The sequence below is a fragment of the Erpetoichthys calabaricus genome, chromosome 9 (genome assembly GCF_900747795.2).
Source record: "Erpetoichthys calabaricus chromosome 9, fErpCal1.3, whole genome shotgun sequence".
In the NCBI taxonomy this organism is placed as follows: domain Eukaryota; kingdom Metazoa; phylum Chordata; class Cladistia; order Polypteriformes; family Polypteridae; genus Erpetoichthys; species Erpetoichthys calabaricus.
In genome coordinates this window covers 32,795,810-32,823,768 of record NC_041402.2, presented here as the reverse complement: position 1 = coordinate 32,823,768, position 27,959 = coordinate 32,795,810, and the positions used below count along the sequence as shown (strand labels likewise).

The 27,959-nt window shown below is 37.3% G+C and overlaps 1 protein-coding gene across 1 annotated transcript; it reads left to right on the top strand.

Moving 5' to 3' along the window:
* On the top strand, positions 1-27,955 carry n4bp1 (nedd4 binding protein 1). The gene is made up of 7 exons (XM_028809258.2): positions 1-338; positions 12,536-13,803; positions 19,490-19,620; positions 19,711-19,807; positions 20,768-20,875; positions 21,117-21,218; positions 26,945-27,955. Exons 1-7 carry the CDS (start codon positions 123-125, stop codon positions 27,225-27,227), a joined length of 2,205 nt encoding a protein of 734 aa, XP_028665091.1. The 5' UTR covers positions 1-122; the 3' UTR covers positions 27,228-27,955.
* Positions 27,956-27,959: the final 4 nt, after the last annotated feature.

The following is a 27,959-nucleotide window of genomic DNA, read 5'->3' as shown; positions in this document are numbered from 1 at the left end:
CTACTAATGACGTATAGGGGTTTTCCTGAGATGTCTGTTGACATAGACATGCGGTTGAAGGGTTCGCGGTTTATTTAGGTCTGAAGGAACGCGGCTGCTTTTTCTTTCTGGAAGAAGCCGATATGGTTACCATAGGACAGGAGCTGCTGACCGATGAATTCGCTGTGCCAGAAACCCAGCAGACGCTCCTTAGAGAAACAGTGACGTCTCGCCTACAACGACTCTTCCGGGTTCATTTGACTGTTTTCAATCCTTTGGAGCGCGGCCTACTAGCAGAAGAGAGCCGACAGATCTGGGTACAGCTGCGAGGGGACAGGGAGGCTGTGTGCCGGGCCAAGGTAGTGTGTGCGATGACGGGACTACATGCGTGGAGAAGAAAGTTAGATGTAGACTTGAAGGGTGTATACGACTGTATGGGATATCATCGGTGGGACTGGGATTGAGCACAGAAAATCGAAGTGTCCAGAATGTGTGATAAGGCATGGAAAGGGGAAAAATTATAGTATGTCTATTTCCAATCGTGACATTGCACGTGAAACAACGAAGGAGGGAAAATAAAGGGCATGTATGTTTATAGGAATGATCGGGAGAATGTAAGAGCAATTGTGCCATATAAAAAAACTGGCCAATGTGACGACCGTATGTAAAAACATATACATATATAAGTATACGTAAGTGCACCAGGGAAGTTACCAAAACAGTCGCATTTAACCTACTACGTTTATAGTTATTTTCCAAACATTGCAATTTTAGTAATACAGAAGTTATATTTAAATTACAGGCATTTAATGTAATAGTGCGGTTTCCACACTGCGGTTAGCTGTGCCGGTTAACATCATTTCAGAAGACTCCCACTTAATCGTCAAGCCTGTTAAGAAGGTAGCCATAGCTTTGGAACGCACTCTGGACCCTCTTGTGGTAGAAGAGAAGAGAACGAACACATTCTGTCTCAGACAGTGGCAAATCGTGTACTTTTCAGCCAACGATTTATTCAGCAGAAGTGTGTCAAGAAAGGCTACTGCTGTTTCTGTATACGAAAAGCAATACGCCTGTATAATGCCTCATTGAGACTGTATCTGCCAAGTCAGGAGTTTTCTTTCATTTTAGTCTTTCTGGTGTGTGTGTGTGTATTTAATTATGTATTAGTTATTTAGCAAGCCTCTGTAAAAAGCTAATTTCCCACTACGTAATCGATTTACATAGTGATTGGTGGACAGCGAATATACCCACAGGAATAGCATTGTTGACTCTTTGTTACCAGTTTTTATAGCTGACATTGCTATCACTTTATCTTCTACTGTATGCTCGGATGATCTCCATTTTGGCAGTGGATTTTGAATTTGTCTGATTAGTGCAAATTCCTGAAGATGTTTGTTTTATTCCACCAGGTTAATTAGAGACAACTCCTTGTTGAATTACTTATTTCTCGACCTCTACATCACAGTTTGTGCATTTAGATTGACTTAGGTATTGGAAGTAGTAAGACATTAGTTATTCACTGTGGACTCCTCTTTAAGAACCTAATACAAATTTTAGCAACAAAAAAAAAGTATATATCCAAGACAAAGACCTCCAGCATAAACAGTGGAGCTTATGAGTATGTGAGAGCAGTTTAAAGGGATAAAACGTTTGAATTAACATTGGCAGAAAAATTCAGGATGTTCATGAGAAATGTAACGATTTCCTTCATGAGGTAGAAGTACATAATAAACAATATTCATGTCAAATATTCGAAATGTTAAAATGTGTGCTTCAATGTAAATGTTTAAAATTCTAAATACTGGTTATAATAGAAATATGTCATTTTTCACCCTCTGAGAGGGGTCCATAGGGAGAGCTAGGTCCTAATAAAGAATCAAAAATAATATTGTATGTTTAATCTCTAGCCTTTGAAATAGTCTAAAACGATACCTTGCATATTTATGTTTGAAATTTGTCATTTTCTACCTTCTGGGAGTGGCTGTTTGAAGGTTAGGACTATCTGTAAAAAAATCAAATATCAAAAATGTTATCATATTCTTTATTAGCAACCTCCAAATAGCATACAACAACACTACACATGCCTATATTACCGATCCCTGTTTTTTCTAAGTTTTATGAAAAGGAGTAACTTTGTCCCCTTGTATCTCTTTGGGTATGGTCTGGGGTTGGTTAATGTGGCATGCATAACTTCAGGTTCTTCTGATCATTTTTGAGAAGACACCTATTGGTTTACTCTTTATCATAATAGTGTAATAAAACTGGACAGCTAAAGCCTGGAAAAATGTACCCTGGTCTTGTGAATCTCAATTTCTGCTGAGGCCTATGCTAGAATCAGAGTTTGACACCAACAGTATGAATCCATGCCCCACAACTTGCCTTGTGTCAACAGTCCAGGTTTATGGGGTAGTGTAATGGTGAGTGAAATCATTTCTTGGCATGCTTTGGCCCAGTTAATACCACTCCATTATTACTTGAATGACAGTGCCTGTTTCAGTATTGTTGCTCCCCGTGTGCATCCCATGGCCACAATTTACCCATCTTCTAGAGGCTATTTCGAGCATGATGATGCACCATTTTTAATAAGCAAAAGTAATTTCAAACTGTTTTAATATACATGACAGTAAGTTCAGTGTTCTTCATTGGCCTTCCTAGTCACCAAATCTGAGTCCAATAGAACACCTTTGTGATGTGGTAGAACAGGAGCTTCACAGCATGAATATGCAGCTAACAGAACTGCGATATTAGTGTTGTGTTGTTAAAAGATGCTGAATGATTGTACATTGAGTACACGCACACCTCTTTTTTCCCCATAAAGATCAGATCACTCCACACAGGGTAATTCTGTACACATTGGAAGCCAGCAAAAGTTATCCTGTTAATGTGAAAAATGTTATGAGGCTGTTGAGTAATTATTGTCCACTAAGCTTCATGTGCATCACAGTTAAATTAATGTAAGCAATTATTAAGGAATTTATATTAGTGTATAGTCATCTTGTGTTTACCCAGATAGATTATGTTTTAGTAATATGCTCTGGTGGAATTTTATGAAGATGCAGCAAAGATATATGATCAGAGGCGTGCATATTATAGTATTTATCTTTATTTTCAGAAAGGCTAGGTCCAACCTAAATGGCTTGCGATTTATACAAAAAGAAGAATATTGCAGATGTTAGGGCTTATTCCATCAGCCTTAGCTGCTGGGCAGGGAGCAGCTCTAAACGGACCACCAGTTCATCACAAGCCCATCTGTTGGCATTCATCTACACTTGTACAGGGGCTAGCCAGTTAACATAATCTGCATTTTTGTAGATGTGGAAGGAAAACTGGAATACTCTTAAGGAAAACTAACAGACACAAAAACAGTACTATTATCTGAAAAATTAAAAGACAGAGAATGTGCACACTCCACATGTACAGCAACTACTGGCAAAATTCTATTGTAGATTTCTGGATCTGTGAGCCAGCAGCACTAACTTCTTTTTCACTGTGCTTCCTATAATATTTTTTACTGCTTTATCTTGATTAATTTTGTTAAGCATTATTCCTTAATAGTTCCTAAGCTTAACATTGAACAGGAATAGATTCAAATAATGATGGGAAGGATGCAGTATTTTTTGGTCATCTTCTTCCACCATGCTTTTATAATGTGGTATCATTATATTTATATTTAATAGTGAATTATCCCATTTTACTCCGTGAAGCCATTGTGTGGAGCAGCTTTGATCGTGCGTTTTATGACAATAACTGTCATAAAACTGTCAGTGGCCACTATTGACTCACTATATAACTTCAAGCAAGTCAGCTACCTTATAGTGTTTCAGTGTTGGAAACAGGGATAAAAAAGCAGTACTTTGCGATTTATGACTTTTCAGTTGAAACAAGTCAAACCTGCAGATTAACTGACAGCTACTACTTCTAAAACTCTCAGGTGTTTATAGAATAAACCATATATATGTGTATTTCAGACTTTACAGACCTAAGGCAACCAGTCACTAGATTAAATAACTAAGGTTATCATAAGTTAGCTTAAAGGCAGGAATGGACCATTTTCTGATATGAGGGGCAAGTTAAACATTTTGAGACTAAACTTGAAAATGGTTGCTAATTTCTTAAATTGTCAAAAGTTATCTCCCACATGTTAAAAAAAATGAGAGTTTCAAGTTTCTAACATTTTTGAAGTACTGTATATTGTATGTCTACATTTCAGAGACAAGTCAACACAGAGACCAAAAAATCTTAAGTTTTATGCTATTTTAATGCTAGAGAGTAATATACCTTTAAGGTTTCAGTCTTGGCTATTCATCACATTTCAGAACCAGTCTCCTTCATATGCCATAGTCGGGTGATGGACTTCAGAATTTTGTTGAGGTATTACATCTCTTGGAAAAATAACTCCAGGTCTGGCAGAGGAAATGTCATCACCGTGGAATGACTCATAACAGAGAATTGCTGAGTGATGGTCTGTGAGGTAGCTGACACTATAGAAATTAATTGTGGTGTGGGTTAGTTGAGTCAATTTTTTTCATAAACAATTAACTGAGGACTATGTATATTGAGTGCAAAAAAACATTGACTCCTGAAATGATGTATCACGGCTTCTGGTGGCCTCGGAGCCACCTCCTAAATAAAAATAAGGAGGTATTTAGTACTCGGGTGTTATACCATGTAAACCATTATGGATGTAGTGAGAAGTCAAGCAAAATGACACCTTTTATTGGCCAACTAAAAAGATTACAATATGCAAGATTTCAAGGCAGCTCAGGCCCCTTCTTCGGGCAAGATGTCTTAGAAGCATTTCATAACAGAAGATGAAACTTGGATATATTTTCCACTATGACCCACATCATCTAACATCCGGCGCCGCCGAGAGTGGCAGCCTTTTTAGCAGCTCCGTGTAGGACTATATGTGTATGTGTATTTTTCTACTTTTATTTTTCTATTTTTATTTATTGATCACTCCTACCACTTTATTTTATGTGGATTTGTTCCCTGGACACACTTACTTTTACAACGTGGGCATGGATTTTTACACGCCGAGACTCGCCTATTCAAGTACTCAACTTCGAGCGCTGAGAACAAATGCCAGTGCCGGTGTGGTTCCCTATTTACCTGACAAGGTAAGAAGGCGGTATCGTGGCAGCAGAGCCGGCACTATGCTAAAAATGAAGCGGCTTGCGAGAAAGTGGCGTTTTAAGCCTTCGGTGCCTTCTGTTATTCTGGGGAATGTGAACTCAATCTCAAATAAGATCGACGAACTGGCTGCGCTGGTGAAAAATGTCAGAACCTACAGAGAATGCAGTTTGTTGTGTTTCTGCGAAACGTGGCTAACTAACACCATCCCAGATGCTAATGTGGAGCTACCCGGTTTTAGCACAGTTAGAGCAGACAGAGACGCAAGTACCTGTGGGAAGCACAAAGGAGGAGGACTCGCTCTCTATGTTAATACACGGTGGTGTAACTCTGGACATGTTAAAGTCAAAATCTCCACTTGCTGTAGGGACATCGAACTGTTGGCCGTAAGTCTGCATCCCTATTACTTGCCCAGAGAGTTTGGACACGTCATTGTTGTCATCGTGTATATTCCTCCTCGGGCGGACGTGGAGATAGCGAGTGACATCATCCATTCTGCTGTTGCTAAGTTGCAAACGCAGCACCCCGAGGCACTTGTGCTAATCGCTGGAGACTTTAACCATGTGACGCTGGACAAAACATTACCTGCATTCTCCCAGTATGTGGACTGCAACACCCGGGGAAATAAGACTATTGATTTACTGTATGCAAACGTTAAAGACGCATACAGTGCCACCCCGCTGCCTGCGCTTGGGAAAGGAGATCATAACCTGGTTCTGCTTCAGCCTCACTACAAACCAAAAGTGAGAGTCCTACCTGTAACCACACGATCATTCAGGAAGTGGACCCCGGAGGCTGAGAATGCTCTGAGACAATGTTTTGGAACTACAGACTGGGATATCCTGCAGGGATCACATAGTGAGAACATTGAGGAGGTTGTTGACTGCACTACTGACTACATCAACTTCTGTATGGACACTGTAGTTCCAGTAAGAACTGTACGCTGCTATGCTAACAACAAGCCATGGATTACAAGTGACATCAAAGGCCTTTTGAACCAGAAGAAAAGGGCCTTTAAAGACGGTGATCAGCATGAGCTCAAGCGCGTGCAGAAGGAACTCCGAGTCCAGCTCAGGGCGGCGAAAGAGCAGTACAGGAGAAAGCTGGAGCAGAAGTTGCAGAACAACAGCATGAAGGAAGTGTGGGATGGGATGAAGATCATCACTGGCTGCAGCTCGAAGCGGGGTACCACCATTGAGAGAGACGTGAAGAGAGCAAACCAAATGAACATCTTCTTTAACAGGTTTGACCACCCTAACCCACTCTCACCTCAGAGTACTGCACTCTCTACACATCCTTCTGCATAGGAGAGACATCCCCACCCACAATTACAGCAGCGCAAGTGAACAGAGAGCTGAGGAAACTTCGTGCCAGCAAAGCAGCAGGTCCAGATGGAGTATCGCCACGACTGCTGAAGGTCTGTGCATCAGAGCTGGGGGGTCCTCTACAGCGCATCTTCAACCTGACCCTGGAACAGGGGAAAGTCCCGAGGCTTTGGAAAACATCTTGCATCACCCCAGTCCCAAAGGTATCACGTCCTGGTGAGCTGAATGACTTCTGGCCTGTCGCTCTAACATCACATGTGATGAAGACCATGGAGCGGCTGCTGCTTCACCACCTGAGGCCACAGGTCCAACACGCCCTCGACCCTCTGCAGTTCGCATACCAGGAGAAGGTGGGAGCGGAAGATGCCATCATCTATATGCTACATCGATCCCTCTCCCACTTGGACAGAGGCAGTGGCGCTGTAAGAATTATGTTTCTAGACTTCTCTAGCGCCTTCAACACCATCCAACCTCTGCTCCTTAGGGACAAGCTGCCAGAGATGGGAGTAGATTCATACCTGGTGGCATGGATCGTGGACTATCTTACAAACAGACCTCAGTATGTGCGTCTCGGGAATTGCAGATCTGACATTGTGGTCAGCAACACAGGAGCGCCACAGGGGACTGTACTTTCTCCGGTCCTGTTCAGCCTATATACATCGGACTTCCAATATAACTCGGAGTCCTGCCACGTGCAAAAGTTTGCTGATGACACTGCTATCGTGGGCTGCATCAGGAGTGGGCAGGAGGAGGAGTATAGAAACATCATCAAGGACTTTGTTAAATGGTGCGACTTAAACCACCTACAACTGAACACCAGCAAAACCAAGGAACTGGTGGTGGATTTTAGGAGACCCAGGCCCCTCATGGACCCCGTGATCATCAGAGGTGACTGTGTGCAGAGGGTGCAGACCTATAAATACCTGGGAGTGCAGCTGGACGATAAATTGGACTGGACTGCCAATACTGATTCTCTGTGCAAGAAAGGACAGAGCCGCCTGTACTTCCTTAGAAGACTGGCATCCTTCAACATCTGCAGTAAGATGCTGCAGATGTTCTATCAGAGGGTTGTGGCGAGTGCCCTCTTCTACGCAGTGGTGTGCTGGGGAGGCAGCATTAAGAAGAAGGATGCCTCACGCCTGGACAAACTGGTGAGGAAGGCAGGCTCTATTGTTGGCATAGAGCTGGACGGTTTGACATCCGTAGCAGAGCAACGGGTACTCAGCAGGCTCCTATCAATTATGGAGAATCCACTACATCCATTAAACAGTGTCATCTCCAGACAGAGGAGCAGTTTCAGCGACAGACTGCTGTCACTGTCCTGCTCCACTGACAGACTGAGGAGATCATTCCTCCCCCAAACTATGCGACTTTTCAATTCCACCAGAGGGGGTAAACGTTGAACATTATTCAAGTTATTGTCTGTTTTTTACCTGAATTTTTTATTACTCTTTAATTTAATATTTTTTTGCTGCTGGAGTATGTAAATTTCCCCCTGGGATTAATAAAGTAAGTGTCTGTCTGTCTGTCTGTCTAGATTGTGGGAGCATGTTGATTCTAAAAACACCAAACTAACAAGTGCTGTTTAAATCATTTGCACAATTTTGTATGATGTTGAGGTTGCAGTCCATATTGGTTACGTATTCAAAAGGCCCTCATAACGTATCAAATATTAAATATATTTGCTTTGCTGTTTGTAGCAATGAGTCAAATCGGGGAGAAAAAATCAGGTAAAGCTGTTAGCCATCCCTCTCCTCCTCCAAGGCACATTCAGACTGCTCTTCAGAACTATGGATTGTAAGAGATGGCACTCGACTTCTTCAGACCTGTTCCTCTGTAACTTCCACCACTTACCCAATCTGAAGAGCTATCTCTGTAAGAATGTATTATGCCAATGATTAAGACAAATTTGCTTCATAAGAATAGTTGCACAAATAAGGCAAAAGTTTTTTGAAACTTTATAAATGACATAACAAGAATATTAGTGTTACAGAGTTTTGAATTGAAAAGTGAAAATTTGTTTGGTTTTACTATATCTCTGTCAGATGCAGATCTTTTTGATCACCCCTTGTGTATTGGTTAGCACAAGAATAGGTAAGCAGTAGATTTCTGTGGCCCCTGTTATGTATGTTGATGGCAATGTAGAAACTGATGCCTAGGTCTGAAGTTGGTTAGCAGCATTTGCTCTTTTGAAAGAGTATTGTATGTGGTCCATGAAGAAAAAAATATAATTAAGAAAAGTGTGTTATTAATAAAATTATCGATTGATTTATTATTGATATTGCTAAATTCAGTTCAGAATCAGGGATGCCAAGGATTATTCCTGTTGCACCACATTGGCATTAAGAATGACAAAATGCCACACTCATGCAAATGCCTCTAGTTACTCATACAGTATTAATGCAGAGTCACCAAAAAAACTAATACAGGTTTTAAATGTAAGGGACAAAAGGAAAACGTTTAAGCTACACACTGACAGGTCCTGAGTCAGAACTCAAACCCACAATTTTGTTACCCTGTTTGCATTTATATCCTTAATCATGTATCTTGATTTTATATAATCATTTTTTGTACTTGAAAATCAGTCTGATTTATACCAGTAGTTGGATGGTGTGATTAAGTTTAGTATTAAAGCAATTTATGTTCCAGAGATTAAAAAATAAATGAAGCAGTGGCTTCAGTATGGTGCTCTTAGATACCAAGGAGCTAATGAGCATAATGCATTTTTTGAATCATCAATCCAAACGTCTTACGACCAAATTAAAACAAACGTTTCCAGAAAATGCTTCTGGCAGTAAATTCAAATATACATGATCAGAAGCTGAAAATAAGTTCTCACCGTTATGTCTGTTGTACTAAAATATTGTTTGCAATTAGTGCCTAAAGGTCACTTACATTTCCCTTCATTTTAAGATGAAACCTGGGCACTTGCTATCCAGATGAGCTTTTGCAACTTCAGAGTATCCAGAAAATTAAGAATTGGCTATTTTCAGGAATTCTAAGACAATTGAAACTGTGCATTAGGTGAGAAGGCTTAAAACAAAGCAGGTGACAAACATAATTGTGCATAAGTTGCTTTTAGCAGCAGCAAAAGACATGGCAACTTTTGTCCTGAAAGAAAATATCTTCAGGTGAATTAACTTGATCTCGTTATTGGATATTACAGGTCAGATCTGATGTTGATCAACTGTATGCATCATGTGCTGACAGAAAATGCAAACAACCATTTATTTATTTATTTGTGTTTTGCAGTTGGATAAATCCATTGATGTTGTAGACTTAAAATTGTTTACACAGATATGGTTTGAGAGCAGTAGTGAAATGGACTAGGATGTTCTGTTTAGTAAGAGCCCATCTATGCATACAACTCCAAAGGAAGTGTTTAAACACATTTAAACACTTTATAAACTACTAATGGTATTAATTGTTGAAAATTTTTAGATATTACCATCAGTGGTGGTGCTGACAGTTTACGCCATCCAGGTTAGTCTGAGATCATAATCATTTACAATGTTAATCTGAAAACACCATAGTAGCAGTAGTGAACACCACTTACCGTTTCTGTCCATTGAGGTCTTCTGACTCTCTGGGCATTTTGTCTTTTTTTATTGTTGTTCTCTGAGGTAAGAATACTTCTTCATCACTTGTATTTTAAGATTTCATATCACTCTGGTTATGATCATTGTAATGGTTAATATATTTAATAATTATAAAAAGCGTCAGCCAGAATTGCTAAAGGAAGTCAGAGACTCTTTGTCATATGTAAGACCATATAAAGTCTGTGATCAAGAGAACAGATGCAAAACTGACATCTACTGTAGATTAGTCAGACCTTGACTTTTTCATGAATCTGACAGATTTTTTTTGGACACCGTATGACTGCTGCTCTCAAACCATTAGAAATCTGAAACCAGAGAGCAATTATAAAGTTTGAAAATGGAGCTACAGCAGTGCTTCCTTGTTACTGGAACAGTCTTCATCAGTATTAGAGTTTTGTTCAGCCTTGACAGGAATACTCTCACTTACCTTTCCTCTAGAGAACAAGACAGCCCCATGGAACATATGTGTGACAGTGAATTTAAGAAGACATTTTCCCCCTCTTCAAACTACCCGTCACTTTCTTTTAAGTTTTTGCACAAAACCCACAGTTGCCAGACAAGGCCTTAGAATTTCCAAGTGCTTTCTACTGTACCAGATTTTCATCACTTATTGCTTAGCCATCAGAGTAAACACTTAAATTAACACTGTTGTAGAAGCCAAACTACATCTGTCTTTTTAGATCTACGTTTTTACGACTCTTTCTTTTCTCTGGCCTTTTTGTTGTGAAGCAAATTGTCCCAGTCGCATTTATTTTTTATGATTTTGCAAGAGAACTGACAAAAAATCAGATATGTGTGGAATATGTTATTGTCCATTTAAGTTCATCTGCTACTTTATGGTCCTAGAGGAGGAAAGCAGCCCTCAATATAGAACTTGGTAGAATAAAGTTTTTTTGCCAAGCATGCCACTTTTTTTTTAACCTTACAGATGTTTTTAAACTCTTCCAGTATATGAATATTCTTCCAAATATCTGTAAGATCATTCCATTGGTCTTCTGAAGTCTTCATATGAACAGAGGTTTGTTTTTAGAGTAGTTTTCTTCTGGATACCCTCACATTCATGTTCAGTTTATAGCAAGAGAGGTCTAGAGATAATTGGATGTGCTTTTGGGCCTCATTCGAGTTGTCTTCTTGATCTGTGGGATAATCTTGTGCACTTAGTTACACCTTTATTCTACCATATGCTAGAAAAGTGAAATCCATAATCCTCTCCTCAATGATAAACATCTTGAACACTTTCTGAGGTCATCTTTAGGTTATGGTATTACACTAAAGTACAGTATATAAGTAAAGCCACACTGACTGATTCTGTTGCCTCTGTAAATCTTTCATGGTAATTGATTATTTGGGTAGCTTGTTACCCAGTTATTTTAGCACCTGGTTACAATTCATTTTGTAATCTAGTAAATCTTGTCGTTCTTCATTCTGTATTGTATGCATCACTTTATATGAGGAGTAAGTAAAGTCTGTTGTTGTAAGACTTTTATTGTAGAAAGGGACTAGCTTTGATAAAATATTTTTGTATAAAATTTGTGGCATTCAAACAACTACAGGCGTTCATAAACTTCAAAACACCTGTGTTTATGTATACCTCAGTTTTCATAATAACCCACTTGCATGGGGTCACATAGGGACTGGATCAGCAACATTGTGGTTTTCAATTCAGTAAAACACCTTAGCATCTTACTTGCCTTTCATGTGAACAGAGTGGTCAAAGGAAATTGGTGGATCCAAAGATGGCTATGAACTGCTGTTAAAGCCTCTTTCACAACCTCTCTTGCCAGCTGCCAGAATGAAGAAAAGGTACTGTTGTGTAAGTGTATTTTGTTAACTGATTTAACTCCTTAACACAGCTGAGAGCTGGAGCCTATTTTGGCAGCATCTGTGACAAAGCATGATACCCCTTCATCATAGAGCCAATATATTGCCTTTTTTTCTAGTGACAACATGAAATTCTGAGTTCACTCAGAGTCATGTCTTTGAAGATTTGTTTGTATTGTGGGTCAGTGACCAGTAGTTTTGAACGTTGTCAGTTGTTGCTGTAAATCCATAAGGTTGTGTTTCAGTCCCCACCTTTGACTCTGCGTTCCCCTAAACAATTCACTTAAATTTAAAGTGCTCAAATGGTGATTTGCACCATGGTAAGGTAATTTAAAGTGTCTTTGAATTTAGGCATCAGCTGAATTAATAAATAATAATAATGTAACACTGCCTTGAATAGCAGCAGATTTTCCATATATTTTTATATTACAGGTGTTGATAATGTGAGGGGTGTTGTTTAAATAATAGGAAAAAATATTAAAATGTGTAGAAAGTATGTGGAAGTTATTAAATAACAAGGTGTGGATATTTGGAACTATTCTTTTCGTTCTCTGTAATTTGCTTTTGACATTCCTTGGTGCACACCCACCTTCATTTTTCATTTTGCCTAAATTGATTTTTTTTTTTTTTTGTGTAACATTTTCATTCTAATCCCTCTTGTATCTTTGTTTTTTCCAGGAATATGTCAAGGGTCTGTGCCATCCTGAGTTAGAGGAGACTGAGACATATCCGAAAGACATGCACTGTATCTTCGATGGTGCAGACAAATTCTTCCTTCATGCAATTCTGCAGGCTAGTAGCGCTGATGTTCTTGTAGTGCAAACAGGCCTGCTACACATTAGTGGAACTGCTGAAGCTGTCATCATGGCAAAGAGCCAAGTTCAGCAAATGGTTAAGCTTTTTCATGATAGACCATGCCTACCACCAGAGTTGGACATATTGGTTAAAAAAGATTTCAGAAACTTTGTAGAATCTCACTCTGATAAATATGCTATGGAGCTTATGTTGCTGCCCAGCAGCTTGAAGCAGGAACTCCTAACCCTAAGCCAAGGAGCCATGCCAACTGAAGCAGTCTCACTTGTGACTGCTCAAGCGGACAGGAGTAAGGCTGGCACCCCTGTAACGGAGCTAACCAACCAAATATTGGACACTGTACTAAGTGACCCTACTCGAGAACGTCCACCATGCAAAAGAAGGTCATCTTCCTGTGAGGAAAGAAGCACCAAGCGTCAGTTTTCTTCAGAGGTATCCAGCCCTTGTACTTCTTTACAGACAGATGGAGATGCCTCAGAGTCTGATGACTCTGTTATGTTTGTGAATAGCAGTGTAACAAAGGAAGTTAGTCCTGAAACAAATTATAAGTGTCTAGTGAACTTTTTCAAAACAATGGGGTACCAGCAGGATATTGTTGTCAAGGTAATTGATGAGATGGGCCAAATGGAGGAACCTCTTGTACTGCTGGATCGTATAGCTGAAGAGAGTCTGAGACAGACTGAATCATGCAGCAAAACAAAAGAAAGTCTTAATCAAGCTGGGTCAAGTAGGGCCTTCAAAACAAAGGGCTCCCCATCCCTGGTGGTGCAAACACAGAGCCCAGAGGATGTGGAGACAGATGGTCCTTTTATTGACTTAACCCAAACAGAACATAACTTTATTGCAAGGGGAAACTCAAAGCAGCACATCACCCAGAATCCTGTGACAGCAACACACCAATTAAGGGGATCAAGTCTAGAACATCCTATAGTTTCCCCTCCACTACAGGGTGCCCTCACAACTGTAACACACAAGTCTTTCCGCTCATCTATAGAGACAAATACTTCCCCTGTGACTGGGGACAAACGGTTTAAAGAGTCTCTGAAAACTCCTTACAAGCTCATCCTAGAGAACAAACCAGGTAGAGAGGAGCTCAAGCACATCATCATTGATGGGAGCAATGTAGCCATGACGTGAGTACCAAAGTCAATAGCTCTTAAATCTTCTTGCGGTCACAGTATCTGTGTTTCTTCCCTCTGTTTCTTATTAGATGCAATCTTTTTTGTTAAGGGGATTTCTTTAATGGGTAATTGTCTAGAAACAAGATGCTTGAAGTTACTTTTCTGACATTTGTGTCTCCATGTGTATAGCAGGTGTTCCATGTGCTCTTACCTCTATAATAAAGCTGACAAGGACTTTGAACACACTGTAAAATTTGTTCAAATGATTACTTTTGTATGTACAGGTATAGTATGAATGACTGCGTGATTGTTGAATGCCCACTTTTAAAAAATTCCAGTTTTTAAGCTGTTTTGCTGTTTTTGTACAATAGGAACTAGTAATGACATCTCTTTAAGCCAATCATGATGTTTCATTTATTTAGTTTAAAGGACCATGCAAATAGTATTTAACTTTTGTTTTTTGAAGTGGTTGTAATTATTTTTCTCTAGTTTTAATTACTTTGTGTCTTTATACAATAACCATCAATGTGGAATAATACTGATGGCTGAAATTTGTCAGAAATATAAGAAGTGTGAGTAGAAAATCACTTGTGTGTATGCAGTCATGTGAAATAGTAAGTATACCACATGGAAATTGTTGACTTTTTCACCATATTTGAATGGGCAAACAGTGCCTACAGATAAAAATGATACACAGTACTTGAATATAAACACATTTAATTGATTTTTAATAATTTTTTCAACAAAAATAATATTGGTAGATATAATGGTTTACTGTGGAAAAAGTAAGTACACCCTTGGCCTCAGAAGCAGGCATTTCCCCCAGTAGCAGAAATTACTTTTGGTAGGCGATTTGCATAACTACCCACCAGTCTCTGACGTCAGCTTGGTGAATTGTTTACTGCTCCTCCATACAGAATTCCTTCAGTTGCAAAATGTTTGTCGGTTTTCTTGCACATACTCCCTGTTTCAGATCACACCCCACCCATCTTTCCTCCTGGCCCCCACTTCCAATGTGATTTAAATCAGAGCTTTGACTTCGACATTCCATAACTCTCCATGTCTTCTTTTTGTATCATTCCTGGGTGGATTTGTTGGTGTGCTTCAAATCATTATCATGTTGAAAGATCCTTTTATGGTTCAACTTCAAATTTCAAACAGAACGCCTAACATTTTCCTCAAGTACACTTTGATATGATGCAGAATTCCTAGTTGTTGATGACTGCAAGGTGCCCAGGCCCCTAAGGCCACAAATTGACCACAAACAATAACATTTCAGCTACCATTCTTCACAGTTAATTCTTTTCCTGCTGTTACTATTGCCAAACAGTTCTATCTTTGATTTATCTGTCCAGAGCACCTTGTTCCAGAAGGCCTGGTCTTTGCCTATATATTCAATGGCAAACTGTAGTAGAATGATTGATTTCAAATAATTTGGCAACCTTCTTAGATCCCTTGCCAAATTCATTGGCAACCACAATCTTTTTTTCTGAGGACCGTAGAGAGCTCTTTTGATCTTGGCATTGTGACACCACTCAGATTAAAAGCAGAGAGAACACCAGGCTCTTGATATCTGCAGGTTCCACCTGCATACTTTCTATGAGAATCTAATTATTGGCACCTAATGTGAAACAACTTCTTTTTAATGTAATGGATTTGTAGTGGTGACAAATCTGCATTTATTTTGTTAATGTAGAATATGAGAATACATACATCAGGCCAATTTTATGTGTCATTTGTTCAAGTATATCACCTTTATCTGCAAGCAATGTTTGTATGAAAATGTACCATTTGCCTGTTCAGATATGTTATAAAAGTCAACATTTTCTATGGGAGGTACTTAATTTTTCACATGACTATATCTACAAGGTCAACAAGTCATCATTAATCAGCATGTAGGAAGCAGTCAATTATTACTTGTTTATGATATGTAAAGTCTGTGGTGGGTTGGCACCCTGCCCTGGATTGTTTCCTGCCTTGTGCCCTGTGTTGGCTGGGATTGGCTCCGGCAGACCCCCGTGACCCTGTGTTCGGATTCAGCGGGTTGGAAAATGGATGGATGGATGGATATGTAAAGTGTGATTGCATAACTAACCGCTTATGAAATGTTTTTAAAACACAACTTATTCTCATTTTTAAATTTGTGCATTTAATGTATATGATAGGACAGGTCATAATTTAGTTGTTTCAGGACAGTGCAGTTCAGCTGTCCCAGTTGCTTCATAATTAAGCTGAGCCCATTGCTTCATAATTAAGTTGTTTTTGCCTCTTTATTACTAGCCTTGAAGTGAAAGAGGACTACTTGTTCAAACTTGTGCATGTTAGTTTCGGCAAAATGAGAGCACAGTGTAATTCATCTAAAATAGATCCAAACTGTTTTCTGATTCCACTTAATGAGATCATATTTCATTTTGAATAAAAATATTCTTTATTTGTTGCACCATTATAGTAAAACTAGTAACAAATGTTTAGTTAGTGCTGAAAACAATTAAAGGTAAATTTGTTGTGTTTTTAATTTTAATAACTTTGGTGATCTGGGCAAGAACGATTTCTTGTCTTCTACTCACGAGTGTTTCCTGAGTGATTAGTTGTGTCAGTACTGCCGCAACTACTTTTTAGGAGTAAGATTACCCTACCATTATTGGTGAAGTGTGCTCATTCTTTAAATATTTTGAAAAGTATGCTCTTCCATTTTGTCTACTGTTTTATTTGTACAGTACATCTTAGCTTATTATTCTATTCATTTGAGTTTAGAAAATGTTAGATTAATACATATCGTTAGTACAATACAATTTAATGTACAGTAATGTTATGTAAGCTCAACACTATTAATTGGATGACCTTTTCTGTGTTTCATATAAGTATTTCATTTCTACTCAAGTGTCCATATATGGATGCTGTTTGTATTTTATGCAGTCTAGGTATCAGACACAAACCAATTTTCACCATAGTTCATTACAGTCTGGGTTATTCAGCATTTTATGCTTGCCTTTAGTCTTTCAAGAATGTACATCGCTAATAATCTCATCTGTTTTTTTTAACACCATATGACACTCTTCAATTGATGAAGGTTGTTTATGACTTTCTAATCACCATTTTTGTTCCACTCAACCTCACCACTTTTTATACTTCAGGATCGAATAAAAGTCTTTCCCTATCTACCACAATGAAATGGCATTTGTTGTTTTCAGATATTGAAGGATTCAAACCTAATACACATGCACTACCAGTGAAAGGTTTTTCCAGTTTTTATTGAAATATAACCAGTTCATATCCAGCAAATAACCTTAAGTTGTGCAAAGATAAGCGGTAAACTGACAGGTTTAAAAAAAAAAAAAAAAAAAAAAAAAGTTTAGAACTGAAAAATAATGTAATTTTCAGATTTATATAAAAGTCTTTTTAATGGAACAAGTAATGTGTTAACAAATTACATCTTTTCTACAGTGGTGGAAGTTATTTAAGCCTTGAACGTTGATGCAAACAATTGAGAGGTGTCCTAACTTTTGTTGATTATTTACAAATCAATGTGGAAACAAATTGTTGCTACACCCTCTGAAGCATTATTTGGACAATATTGCACTGCAGAAAGTAGTACTGTATATGACTATTATAATTCAGAGAAATAGGCAATTAACAAAGAAAGGAAGACAGACAGACCATTGTAATCCTTAGAAGTATAGGTCTTTGTTTTAGAGAAAATGTAAAGAAAGCAAAGCTATTACTTGGAGCTTGGAAAGTGGAGAAACGTATGAGAGGAACATTTGTTAGACCCAGAGACTCAACAGAATCAAGTGTTTTGGAGTCAACAGCTTACACGATACGGACCTTAAAGGACAATGGTCAAAATAAACAAGTCTCACTTTCAGTATTAAAGAGAGGATTTCAAGCTACAGGTTTAACAGGTCAAGTGGAAGTAAGAAAACTATTTGTAAAATTGCAAAATGAGAAAATAAGGCTTGCCTGGAACAGAATTCACCACCAGTCTCAATGTACTGTAAAATTTTAAGTATAGTATAAACAAACAATTGGAGATATGGATACTGCACAGCTGTTAAGCTTAGCTTAAAGTAGTTGTCCTGTGAGGCAACTATCACAAAAGCTGATGACTCTAAGAAAAAAATTTTGTCTTCTAATTGTGTGGCTTTTGGTCAGCCAGAGCTGTTCCTCTTAGAAATTCCTCTAGCTTCCATGTTCCTTTTGATTGTTTAGGAAACTGTACTCCTTGAAAGCTTGGCTTTATTTTAATTTCTTTAATGGCAAGATCACATTTTTAAGGGCAATGATGGTCTGTCTGTCTCCCTTTGTTAGTTGCCTTTTTCTCACCGTTATGATAGGAATATCGAGTACAAATAATGCAACAAGGGGTGTTCCAACACTGTTTTTATTTAGACACAGTGTTTGTAAGTAATCAACCAAAGTCAGGACACCTGGAATAATTGTTTGCATCAACTTTCAATGCTTAATTCACTTACATTGCTTTTGTACATAACTCTGAAAATTGCAGTGTTACATCGTTGTCATACATTCCTGCGCGGTGTACCAAATGCAGCATATGTAACTTGTAACTGTACATCCACTCATAAAACCGGCTGAGGGCACACTGGACGGAAACCATTGCGACACTGTACTTGTAGTGAATCAAGCTGAGGATAGACTGTGGATGCTGCCGGTAGGTTCAAGTAAAAGGATATTAGACAAAAATAACTTGAGATTGTTGTACAAAATACACCAGCGCGAGTCGATAAGGGTTAACATTGTTTAGATTTCTTGAAGGAAAGTATTTTAACTCTTTAGACAATTTTTATGGTCTGACTGCAGTAATAAATAAATATCCATTTAACAGTTATGGTATTAATTTATTAATATTATACCATTTCTGCTGTGATTAGGAGTAGTATGAATTTCACATTTGGTGGTGCTGTCTCCTTATCAATTCAACACCCTTTGTTTCAATCCCCACCCTGTTTCTAGTTTTCATGTTCTGTCTAGTTGTGCATGATAGGTTAATTGGTGACTCTACATTAGCATTGTGTGTGTGTGTGTGTGTGTGTGAGAGAATTAGTAATTAGTTTGTGAGTATATCCATCTTAATAAAAGGAAAAGTGTCTGTGTGTTTCTTTGGTTGCTATGTCTCAGTTATGCCAAAAAGATAGCACATCATAAACATTTTTAGTAAAAAAATGAATTGCACTTGTTTTTCCAAAAAGATGGCATATCACAAACATTAAAATTGCTTTTGTGAATCCCATACCAAATGGCATTAATAGAGACGTGCATTGCATGGTGCAGCGCAAATGTTAACGCTGTGGACTGCGCTGATTACTTAGGTTTCAACCCATCTTTGATGGACAGCACAGCTAGTAGTGTATTAACAGTAATAATAATCTTTGAACATATTGTTTGGAGATAAAATGACTAAAGGTATACATCCATAGTTTCTTATGAATATTAGATTGTTTCTCAACAGTAACCTTTGACAGTAAAACATGATATTCATTTGCATCATTGCTTACATACGTGTAGAAGATGGTTTATGTTGTTCCTCTTTGCATGATTGAGGTATCTTCATACACTGTGTCGTGAATGCATATAAATGCAACTAAGCTCCTACCAAGATCCAAAGCAATACATGACTGATGATTGTACATTGTTTATTATAGTATTTTTACATCTGTCTGGTGATTTCTTCTTTTTGCAGACATGGGTTGCACAAATACTTCTCATGCCGTGGTATTGCCATTGCTGTCCAGTTTTTTTGGAGATACGGACACAGACATATCACAGTTTTTGTTCCACAGTGGAGACTCCGGTATGATCCTCTCACTACAGGTAAGCATAGCATTGTATTAGCCAAGGTTGTAAACTTGGTTATTGTCTCACAATTGTAAATAACTGATTGAAGCTGTCTGCCTTTAATAGAGACACACTTCCTGCATGAACTGCAAGAAATGGGGGTGCTATCACTCACACCAGCAAGAATGGTCTGTGGAAAGCGAATTGCATCCCATGATGACAGGTAGGATGTATGGGTTTGAGTAACCACTCTTTTAAATGTCATTGACTGCAAGCTATGTGTGTATTTCTTTTTTTATTTTATTTGTATTTTTTAAACATCAGAAAAAAAGCATCTAGCTAATTCATTCCTTTTAGGTTGCTATGATTTGGAGTCTGTATTTGCATTTAAAAAAATGAAACAAACAAGAACGGTATTGAGAAATTTTAATTGTACTGAACTGCTGCTAAGGGGCTCCCCCTTGTTTAAAAAGTATTATGAAAATGGTGTAAACTGAACGAATAAACATAGGAAAAACTGGACATGTTTCCTGTCAAGGTGCTTCCTGGTCCTTTTAATAATTGTGCCTGTTAATGTTAGCAAGCTAATTAGAAAGTAAATTCCACACAATTCCAATGCACAGTTCAGATAACTTTTCGCAATTTAGCCTCATGTTTCATTTGCTATGTAAACCCAGATAACCAGATTCACTTATATTTAAGTAAGTTGCTTACACAATATTCCTTGTTTATCATTGATTTAGATTGGTTCCTATGAAAATTCCAATCTTTGCAGGTTTTAATGCAAAGTTATTTATTCTTAGATACCTACATGATAGTCAGTTGAGAAGATCCTTCATATAAGGTTCTAGAGACCTCAGGTTTCATGTTCTCTTTCATACTGTTATGTTGCTCCTTGTTTCCTTCTTAATTATAGGATGATGTAAAGCTGTTCTTTCTCTTGGGGATGGGAACGAGAAATAAAGGGTTTCCTTTGATTCTATCTACAACATAGAACTATGATGTGATTGTGTATTTTTTTCCACTTATAGTCAATGTTTATGTATCCCTCTGAACAGTTTCTTATTAGACATTTTCTGTCTTTACCTGCACAAAACCCCAGTAATGGCAATTTTTACAAAATTTGTATGCAGAAGGCTGCAGCCAAAGTCTAAACATGCTTTTTTTTCTCTTTTCATTACAGGTTTCTGCTACATTTGGCTGAAAAAACTGATGGGATCATAGTAACAAATGACAATCTGAAAGAATTTCAGCATGAGTCTGAATCTTGGAAGAATATTATCAAAAACAGGTGATTTTTTTTTTTTTTTTTTTTTTTTTTTTTGTACCAGTACACTGTGGCATCTCTCACTCTGAATTTGGAATGACTGCACAGCTTGAAAGCTGTGTGCTTTGCTCATCTTTTTCTTGGCTCCTATAACAAGAAGGTGTTAATTTGCACCGAGTGGCACCTTATATATAGACTTTAGTTTACATTTGTTACTTGAAAAGCAAATGGGTGTTAATGTCTTGTGATCTCTCACCCTCTTTAGACTTTTGCAATACACATTTGTGGAGGACATATTCATGATACCAGATGACCCTTTGGGAAAGCATGGGCCAAGGCTAGACACATTTCTGTGTAAAGACTCCAGGTATGTCTGTCATGCCTCTGCTCCCTCTTTGGTCATCAGAGGATGCAAAAGCAACTGCATTTGACATCCATAACCTTTTTGCCTGCAGCAGTTGCAGAATGGTTTGAAAAATGTGTAAACTCGTGGAAAAACAGTCTATTAGCTGAATAATTAAAATATTTTCACTGTAAATAATTGCATCTAAGACTTTTGCAGGAGTGCATGGTTCATCGTTGCTCTCATTGCTCTGAGAAACTAAGTTTATTTTTTAGCCCCGCCAGTGTCTGTTTGGACCAGTTCAGCATGTTATTTTCATGTTGTTCACCCATATAGGTAGAATGAATGTTGTTGCTGTTAAAAACATATGTTGTTTTCTCAAGTAGTAAAATACCAGGTGATTTGCATACTAATTATAGTAGTTCCTTCTTTGTCCGTCACAATTTTAGAAAAAATGTAAAGAATGGAATATGTTGAATATCTGGTATAGTCAGATATCACACTGCAGCCTTATAGTCATTTCTGCCTGAGTATGCTCTGGCTTCTAAATGACACCAAATGGAATAATGTTGTTCCTGAAAATAAATTATCATTTATATGTATGCTGAAACATACTCTGCCAATAATGAAATGCAGTCACTGCATAAAAAAAACTGTTCTTATTCAGTTTGTGCAGTCTGTATTTAACTAAGTAAACAGAGTTCTGAGAACTACAAATAAGTTTAAAAAAAAGTCTACTTGTGTAATATCCATCCATTCATCCATTTTCCAACCCACTGAATCCGAACACAGGGTCACGGGGGGGTCTGCTGGAGCCAATCCCAGCCAACACAGGGCACAAGGCAGGAATACATTTTTAAAATATATGTTACATAAATAAGGATTCTTAATATTTGTGCATTTGTTTTTTATAACTACACAAGTACGTTTAATTCAGGCTTATGTAGATATTTTTGAAAATCTCAGTGTATGAATACAAAAGACCATATAGAGAAGCAAGATGGCATAGTGGATAGCACTTCTGCCTCCTAGAAGACTTAATTCAGATTCCAAGTCTCGCCACTCCATGTTGGTTTTTCTAGCACATTCCAAATATGTTAGGTTATCAGACCACTCTAATTTTGTCCAGCATATGTGAACGTGGGTGCAACGCTGACTTGGACTAAGTGAGATTGAAATTAGTTAGATGTGTAATGCTCACTGTATGGTGTATCCCTGCCCAGTAAGTTTGCTATAGTTGAACACAGAACTGTCTGCTTATATCCTAAATCGTAATTCATATTACATCTTCTTAATAAAATTAAAACAACACCCAATGACAATTTGTTTGATATTTTTGCCTTGTAGTACTGTAAATCAATAGTTTTTTTGTGAAGCCTTAGTGAAGAAAGTGTATATCCTATTTTCTCATAAAATGCTTATGTAGATTATAAACTGAACAAATAAAAATAAATAAGCATTAGTGTATTTACTTTACTATCAAATCTGTTTAATAAGCATTTTTTAACTTGAAATTTGAATATTAAATTAAACATGCATGTTGTTTCTAAGCAAAGTATCTAAACACTGTGCAGTTTAATTTAAAATTGGAATCTTAACTATCTCCTGCACTCATTCACCTGCTGCTGTGGCAGAGAAAAGCCCCCAAAAAAAGCATGGAATTTGGGTGGACTTTCAACTTAATTGGACAGGTGGTGGCTGTTGCCTCAGCTGAAAAAGCCTTTTATTTTATTCATTTTATTTAATGTAGAGTTTGATCATTTAAGTTTCTAATTTGCATAATGTTGTGTTTACTTCTGCATTCCTGGAAGATTTGTCAGTTGTGTAGATACTTAAATTCGAAGACAGCTTTCAATCTTTATTCTAGTATTGTGTTGTGTTGCCAAAATGTTATCATGTCTTGTGAGCTAAAGCGCTGAATACCATAAAATAAATAAAGACCGTTATTATTAATGCAAATATAAAAAATCTCCATGTAAAACTGACCTAGTGCTCATTTTAGAACCTGTTGATTCAATTTTTATATCCTTAGAAAATATTTTCAGTACACGAAGACATAATTCAATTGAGACACGGAGTTTAATGTGGTTAAAGCTGTTTTTGGTACTGCTACTGAAATGAGCATTTTAGTTCATAGGTTTACTAGTGTATATGTTCAGGACTTATTAGTTTTGAATTTCTCCAGCTACTCTAGTTTTTTTCCACTTTCCAAAAAAAGCATGTATGTAGGAGATTGTCTGGCCGCTGTAGAACATTAGTAAGTCTAGGTATATGCATTATTGTGCCCTAAATGAACTGGTATCCAGTGGAGGGCTTGTTTCTGTCTTGTACCTAGTGCTACCAGGATAGGTTCTGACTTTCCACAACATTATAATCAAACAAGCATCCCCACTAGTGTATGGATGACTAATTCCAACTTGGAAAGAAATCATTGATTTTTATTTTTTCTTTTCAATGTATAATATCACAAAAATGTTCCAAGCCGCCTTGTATTGATAAAATTGCTGCATTATACATTTGAGCAAATTCTTTATGAAAGTTTACTTTTGTACACCAATGTATTTAATGTATCTATTCCTTATGCAAGTTTAATTTGCATACAGTGGACAAATAAAGAGAATGCCTAAAATTGACTTAAACAGGGCATTTAGTTCTCTGAGAAACATCAAAACACCTTTTCATATATTCTGCAAATATCTGGAACCATACAAGATGAATAGAACTCTATTCTTTTATACACAATCCCATGCCCTTATCCAGACCCAGCTCCAGAATATCCGAAAACTGAATGGTGGCATTGTTTTCCTTGGTGGCATTGTTTTCCTTAAAGATTCCACCGAAGTCAGGGTAGAAATGCTTTACCATAGCATGAACTTGATCGCTCAGAGTTGTTTCGTATTTATTGACATTGGTCTTGCCCTCTAAGAGAATAAACTTTGCCATTAAAATCCTCTTCACATTATGAAGTAATCCTTCCCTGTAGAAAACAATTATGCAGTAAATTTTTTTGTTTGTTTGCTTATAATGTTACACATGTACTTCCCTGCTTCTTAAGAACGAGGTAGAGCACCATATTTCTTCTTTGAGAAAGTAAATTTTTAGGTTTAACAAGAGCTTTTTGCACCACAACTTGACCATCAAAACGCTCTTTGTGAACTTGACAAGATTTTATTAATGAAAGTTTACGTTCCTGCCATAGATTTTTGGGGGTTTTTTTTGTTTTGTTTTTTTTTTTTTTGCATCTTGAATGAATACATGATCATCACAGTCAAGGACTTTGCAGTTTCATCCAGTTATTCCCAGCTGATATGTGAACTAAGTTGTGGTTTCTTATGAAGACCATATAGTTTAGTTGTATTATCATAACTGAAATTTCTGCTAAATGTGCCAAAAATGAATATCACTGACATCACTTCTTCAATACATGGTTGCAAAATTAAAGAAAAATTATGTCTGTGCAAAATTTCTATACATGACCTTAAACATGATGGATTGTTAATTGCTTGATTACCTTAAATTACCCACCCATCTAAAAGCACATGCTTTCCATCTAATGTGCATCACAGGTTTCTTTCAGCTTCCTTTTCAGTTGAGCATATGTTTCTGTTCAATAGTTGAAGCAAGAGTCATGAAAATCATTATGAACTGAACTGAATTTATAAATTTTAAGTAATAATGCAATATTCTCAAACTGGACTGGGAAAATGTTAGAGTAAACATAGCAAAGGGTCAGTGCCAAAAGACTGTAATTAAATGTGAGACACTTTTGGATTGTTGTTTAATTATTAACTGATGTGTGCATGTGTGTGATTAAAAAAGCAACACTATATAGGAATCTTGTGGAGTATCACTTTGCATGTGTTGTTTACTCAAGTTCTTTTTAAAATAAGTGGAAATCCTATTTGTTCAAAGTTGGAGTAAATGAAAAGAATCATTATTCAAATTTCTCTTTTTATTTGCAGTACTTCACATGTTAAGAAAAATACTTGTGTGTATGCATATAATATAACTCCTTTAGCCATGCTGTTGTAGTTGCCCATTTGGTAGTCTTTTCAGCACTTAGATAAATTTACTATGTTTTACAAAGTGACTAGAAACATATCACTCCTGTGAAAAGTTTACATAGAGAGAAACAGACATTTTTCAAGAGCGCATGTAACAAACTTTTGAAACTTTGCAGTAAATGATATAATACCACCAAGGACACAAATCCTGATCTTTTTGTTGTAAGTTTGGAGCTCTACTATTTTCCTGCCATGCCAATGTTTAGATAAAATTTTTCATTATAAGGTTTTATAAAACCATCAAGAAAGAGTGTTAGAAAATGAACTATTTCAAATTAAAAAGCTCATAGACAGCAGTTTTGTGCCCATAAAAATATATTATATGAGCAAATTAAAAAAGCTTTCATTACTGTGATATTTTTACTTTTACATCCCAGATGTGCATGTTAGGCTGATTGGCACCTGTAATGCGGCCCTGGCTGGTTCCTGTCTTAATAATAAATGTGGCTGGGTAGACTCTTTGGCCAATTGTGACCCTTAAATGTGATTAAGAGCTTTAAAAACCTGATGGACTTTTTAAAACTTAAAATAATATTATACAGGAGAAGTAAAAAATTGGCTATTGGTATGTTTCAATGAGAACAGTTTGAAATATCCACAGAACAGCATTTTGCCATTGACCATGAAATGCACATGAGGACTTTACAAAAACCACCCAATAATCACTGAGTATATGCAGACAGCATAGCAACAAATTCAAGTTTGCACCATACGTTGAACTTAAATTAAGTTCTGCTAATCTCTAACTTGAAAGATTTTAAATTGATATTTATTTGATACCTTTCCAAAGACATTTTACAACATTTTATAAAGCACAAATGATTCTTAATGGAGCAGAGTAAATAGAGCCTTTGAACAAGTCCACATGGGTCATCTTACTAGGTGTTTACAGTCATGTCTCTCAACATTTTGGACTCCAAGTTCCTTCCTCTCTAACACCTCCTTGCCTGAAGAAGGGGTCTGACTTGCCTTGAAAACTTGCATATTGTAATCTTTTTTGTTAGCCAATCGAAGGTGTCATTTTGCTTGACTTCTCATTACATCCATAATGGCTCACATGGTGCAACACCCTAGTACTGCAGTTTTACCATTAGTAAATAAACTGTATTAAATATACTACTAGTCCTATAGTATAGAAAGATGGTGAACTGACATTAATCAGAGAAGAAACAAAAGACACCAGGCCATTTGCTAGCGAAGTGATATTTGACAGCTGCCAAAAAAGCTAGTTTCTGATGGGATATGTACTGTTTGCATCCTGTCTTATAAAAAATGTGTCTTAACATTTGGTTGTGTGTGTGTGTGGTTGTATATGTATATGTGTATATTATTCAAAAAATGACATTTTTATTTTGAATGCGCTAGTGATATTTTTTCCCAAATACAGATAAAAGATGGGGGTTCCCCACATAAGATTTTTTGTAGGTGATATCGCAACTATGTGACTCGAATAATAATGAGATGTATACAAGTTCAGTTTACAAATAAAATGCACAAGGTGTGGACCATAAGGGCATTTGAGATTAGAGGTTATTAGAAAAGAAATGTGTTTTTAGACTGCTTAAATACAGTTTCATTAAATATTTTACTGCCTGGTAAACTAAATGCTTAATGCCATCTTAAAAGAGCAGTATGACCACTAAAATGTTCCCCTTTTGTAAATTTTTTCTCATTACCCTTCTCCAGGTGTAATGCCCAGCCGGAGCCTCGATGCCCATTTCTACCCAAGCAAATTCAGACTCCAGTTCCTTCACAGCTCCTTGCCAATTCTGCCTCTGCTCGTTACCCCATCCAGAAGTATCCCATGGAGAATCCTGGTCCACCGACACGATCTGCCCTTGAGACAAAAGGACTCCAGCAGCAGTTGTATGACATTTTTCCTGAACAAAAGCAGAAGATTGATAGTGTTCTTTCCGCACACCCCTATATGCGGGATTTAAACGCACTTTCTGCTATGGTGCTCGACTAGCAGAATCCCATTTGTTAGTGAACTTCTGGAGTGGCCTTGTTTTCTTTAAGGAAGACACTCTGTTATGTTATTGTTATCTTAATCACTTGTTAATTTGGATTCATTTAAAGTAATATTTTTTTATTTTAATTTATTATTGAAATATTTGCTTATTTGCACCACTGGCTAACTTGCTGTCAGCGGACAGTAGTTCTGTTACCCTAATTTAAGCCGTTAAGGTGGCTGATGTTCCTGCATACCCACTTAAGTTCATCATTGCAGGTGTAAAGTAAAGTGATAAGTAATTACATTAATTGCTCACTGTTTATCTTCTGCTTCACATGGGAAGCATTGTGCCAAACTTAAGTGGCATTTTTGGTGACTCTGGGGACAAAACGCAGGTGGTTATCCACCTCTTTGGAAACTAACATCACGTTTTCAGGTAACCAATGTATATTATTCAGAGAAAAGTACAAACAAGGCTCAATGTTTCTGTTTAATTCTTTGATGAGCAGAATAAAACCTTCAGGCTTACATGAACCAAATAACTAGGTCTGGCATAGTGCTCTTATATGTTACAGTACATCAGTCATTCCTAAGGTCACTTCCTGGAGAACCCTGTGGCCACATTCATTTTCCGTGAGTTATTTGACCTCTAATGGATCTCATTGCTTAATGAGCTGGTCTTTCTTCTTCTTTGTCTGCAATGAGAAAAGCACAGCAGTGTGAGATTTACAATTATAATACATTTTT

Coding starts and splice junctions, on each gene's coding strand:
- n4bp1 (XM_028809258.2), top strand. CDS start 123: ATGGTTACCATAGGACAGGAGCTGCTGACCGATGAATTCGCTGTGCCA. Junction 13,804..19,489: donor GGGAGCAATGTAGCCATGAC/GTGAGTACCAAA, acceptor TTCTTTTTGCAG/ACATGGGTTGCACAAATACT. Junction 21,219..26,944: donor TTTCTGTGTAAAGACTCCAG/GTATGTCTGTCA, acceptor ACCCTTCTCCAG/GTGTAATGCCCAGCCGGAGC.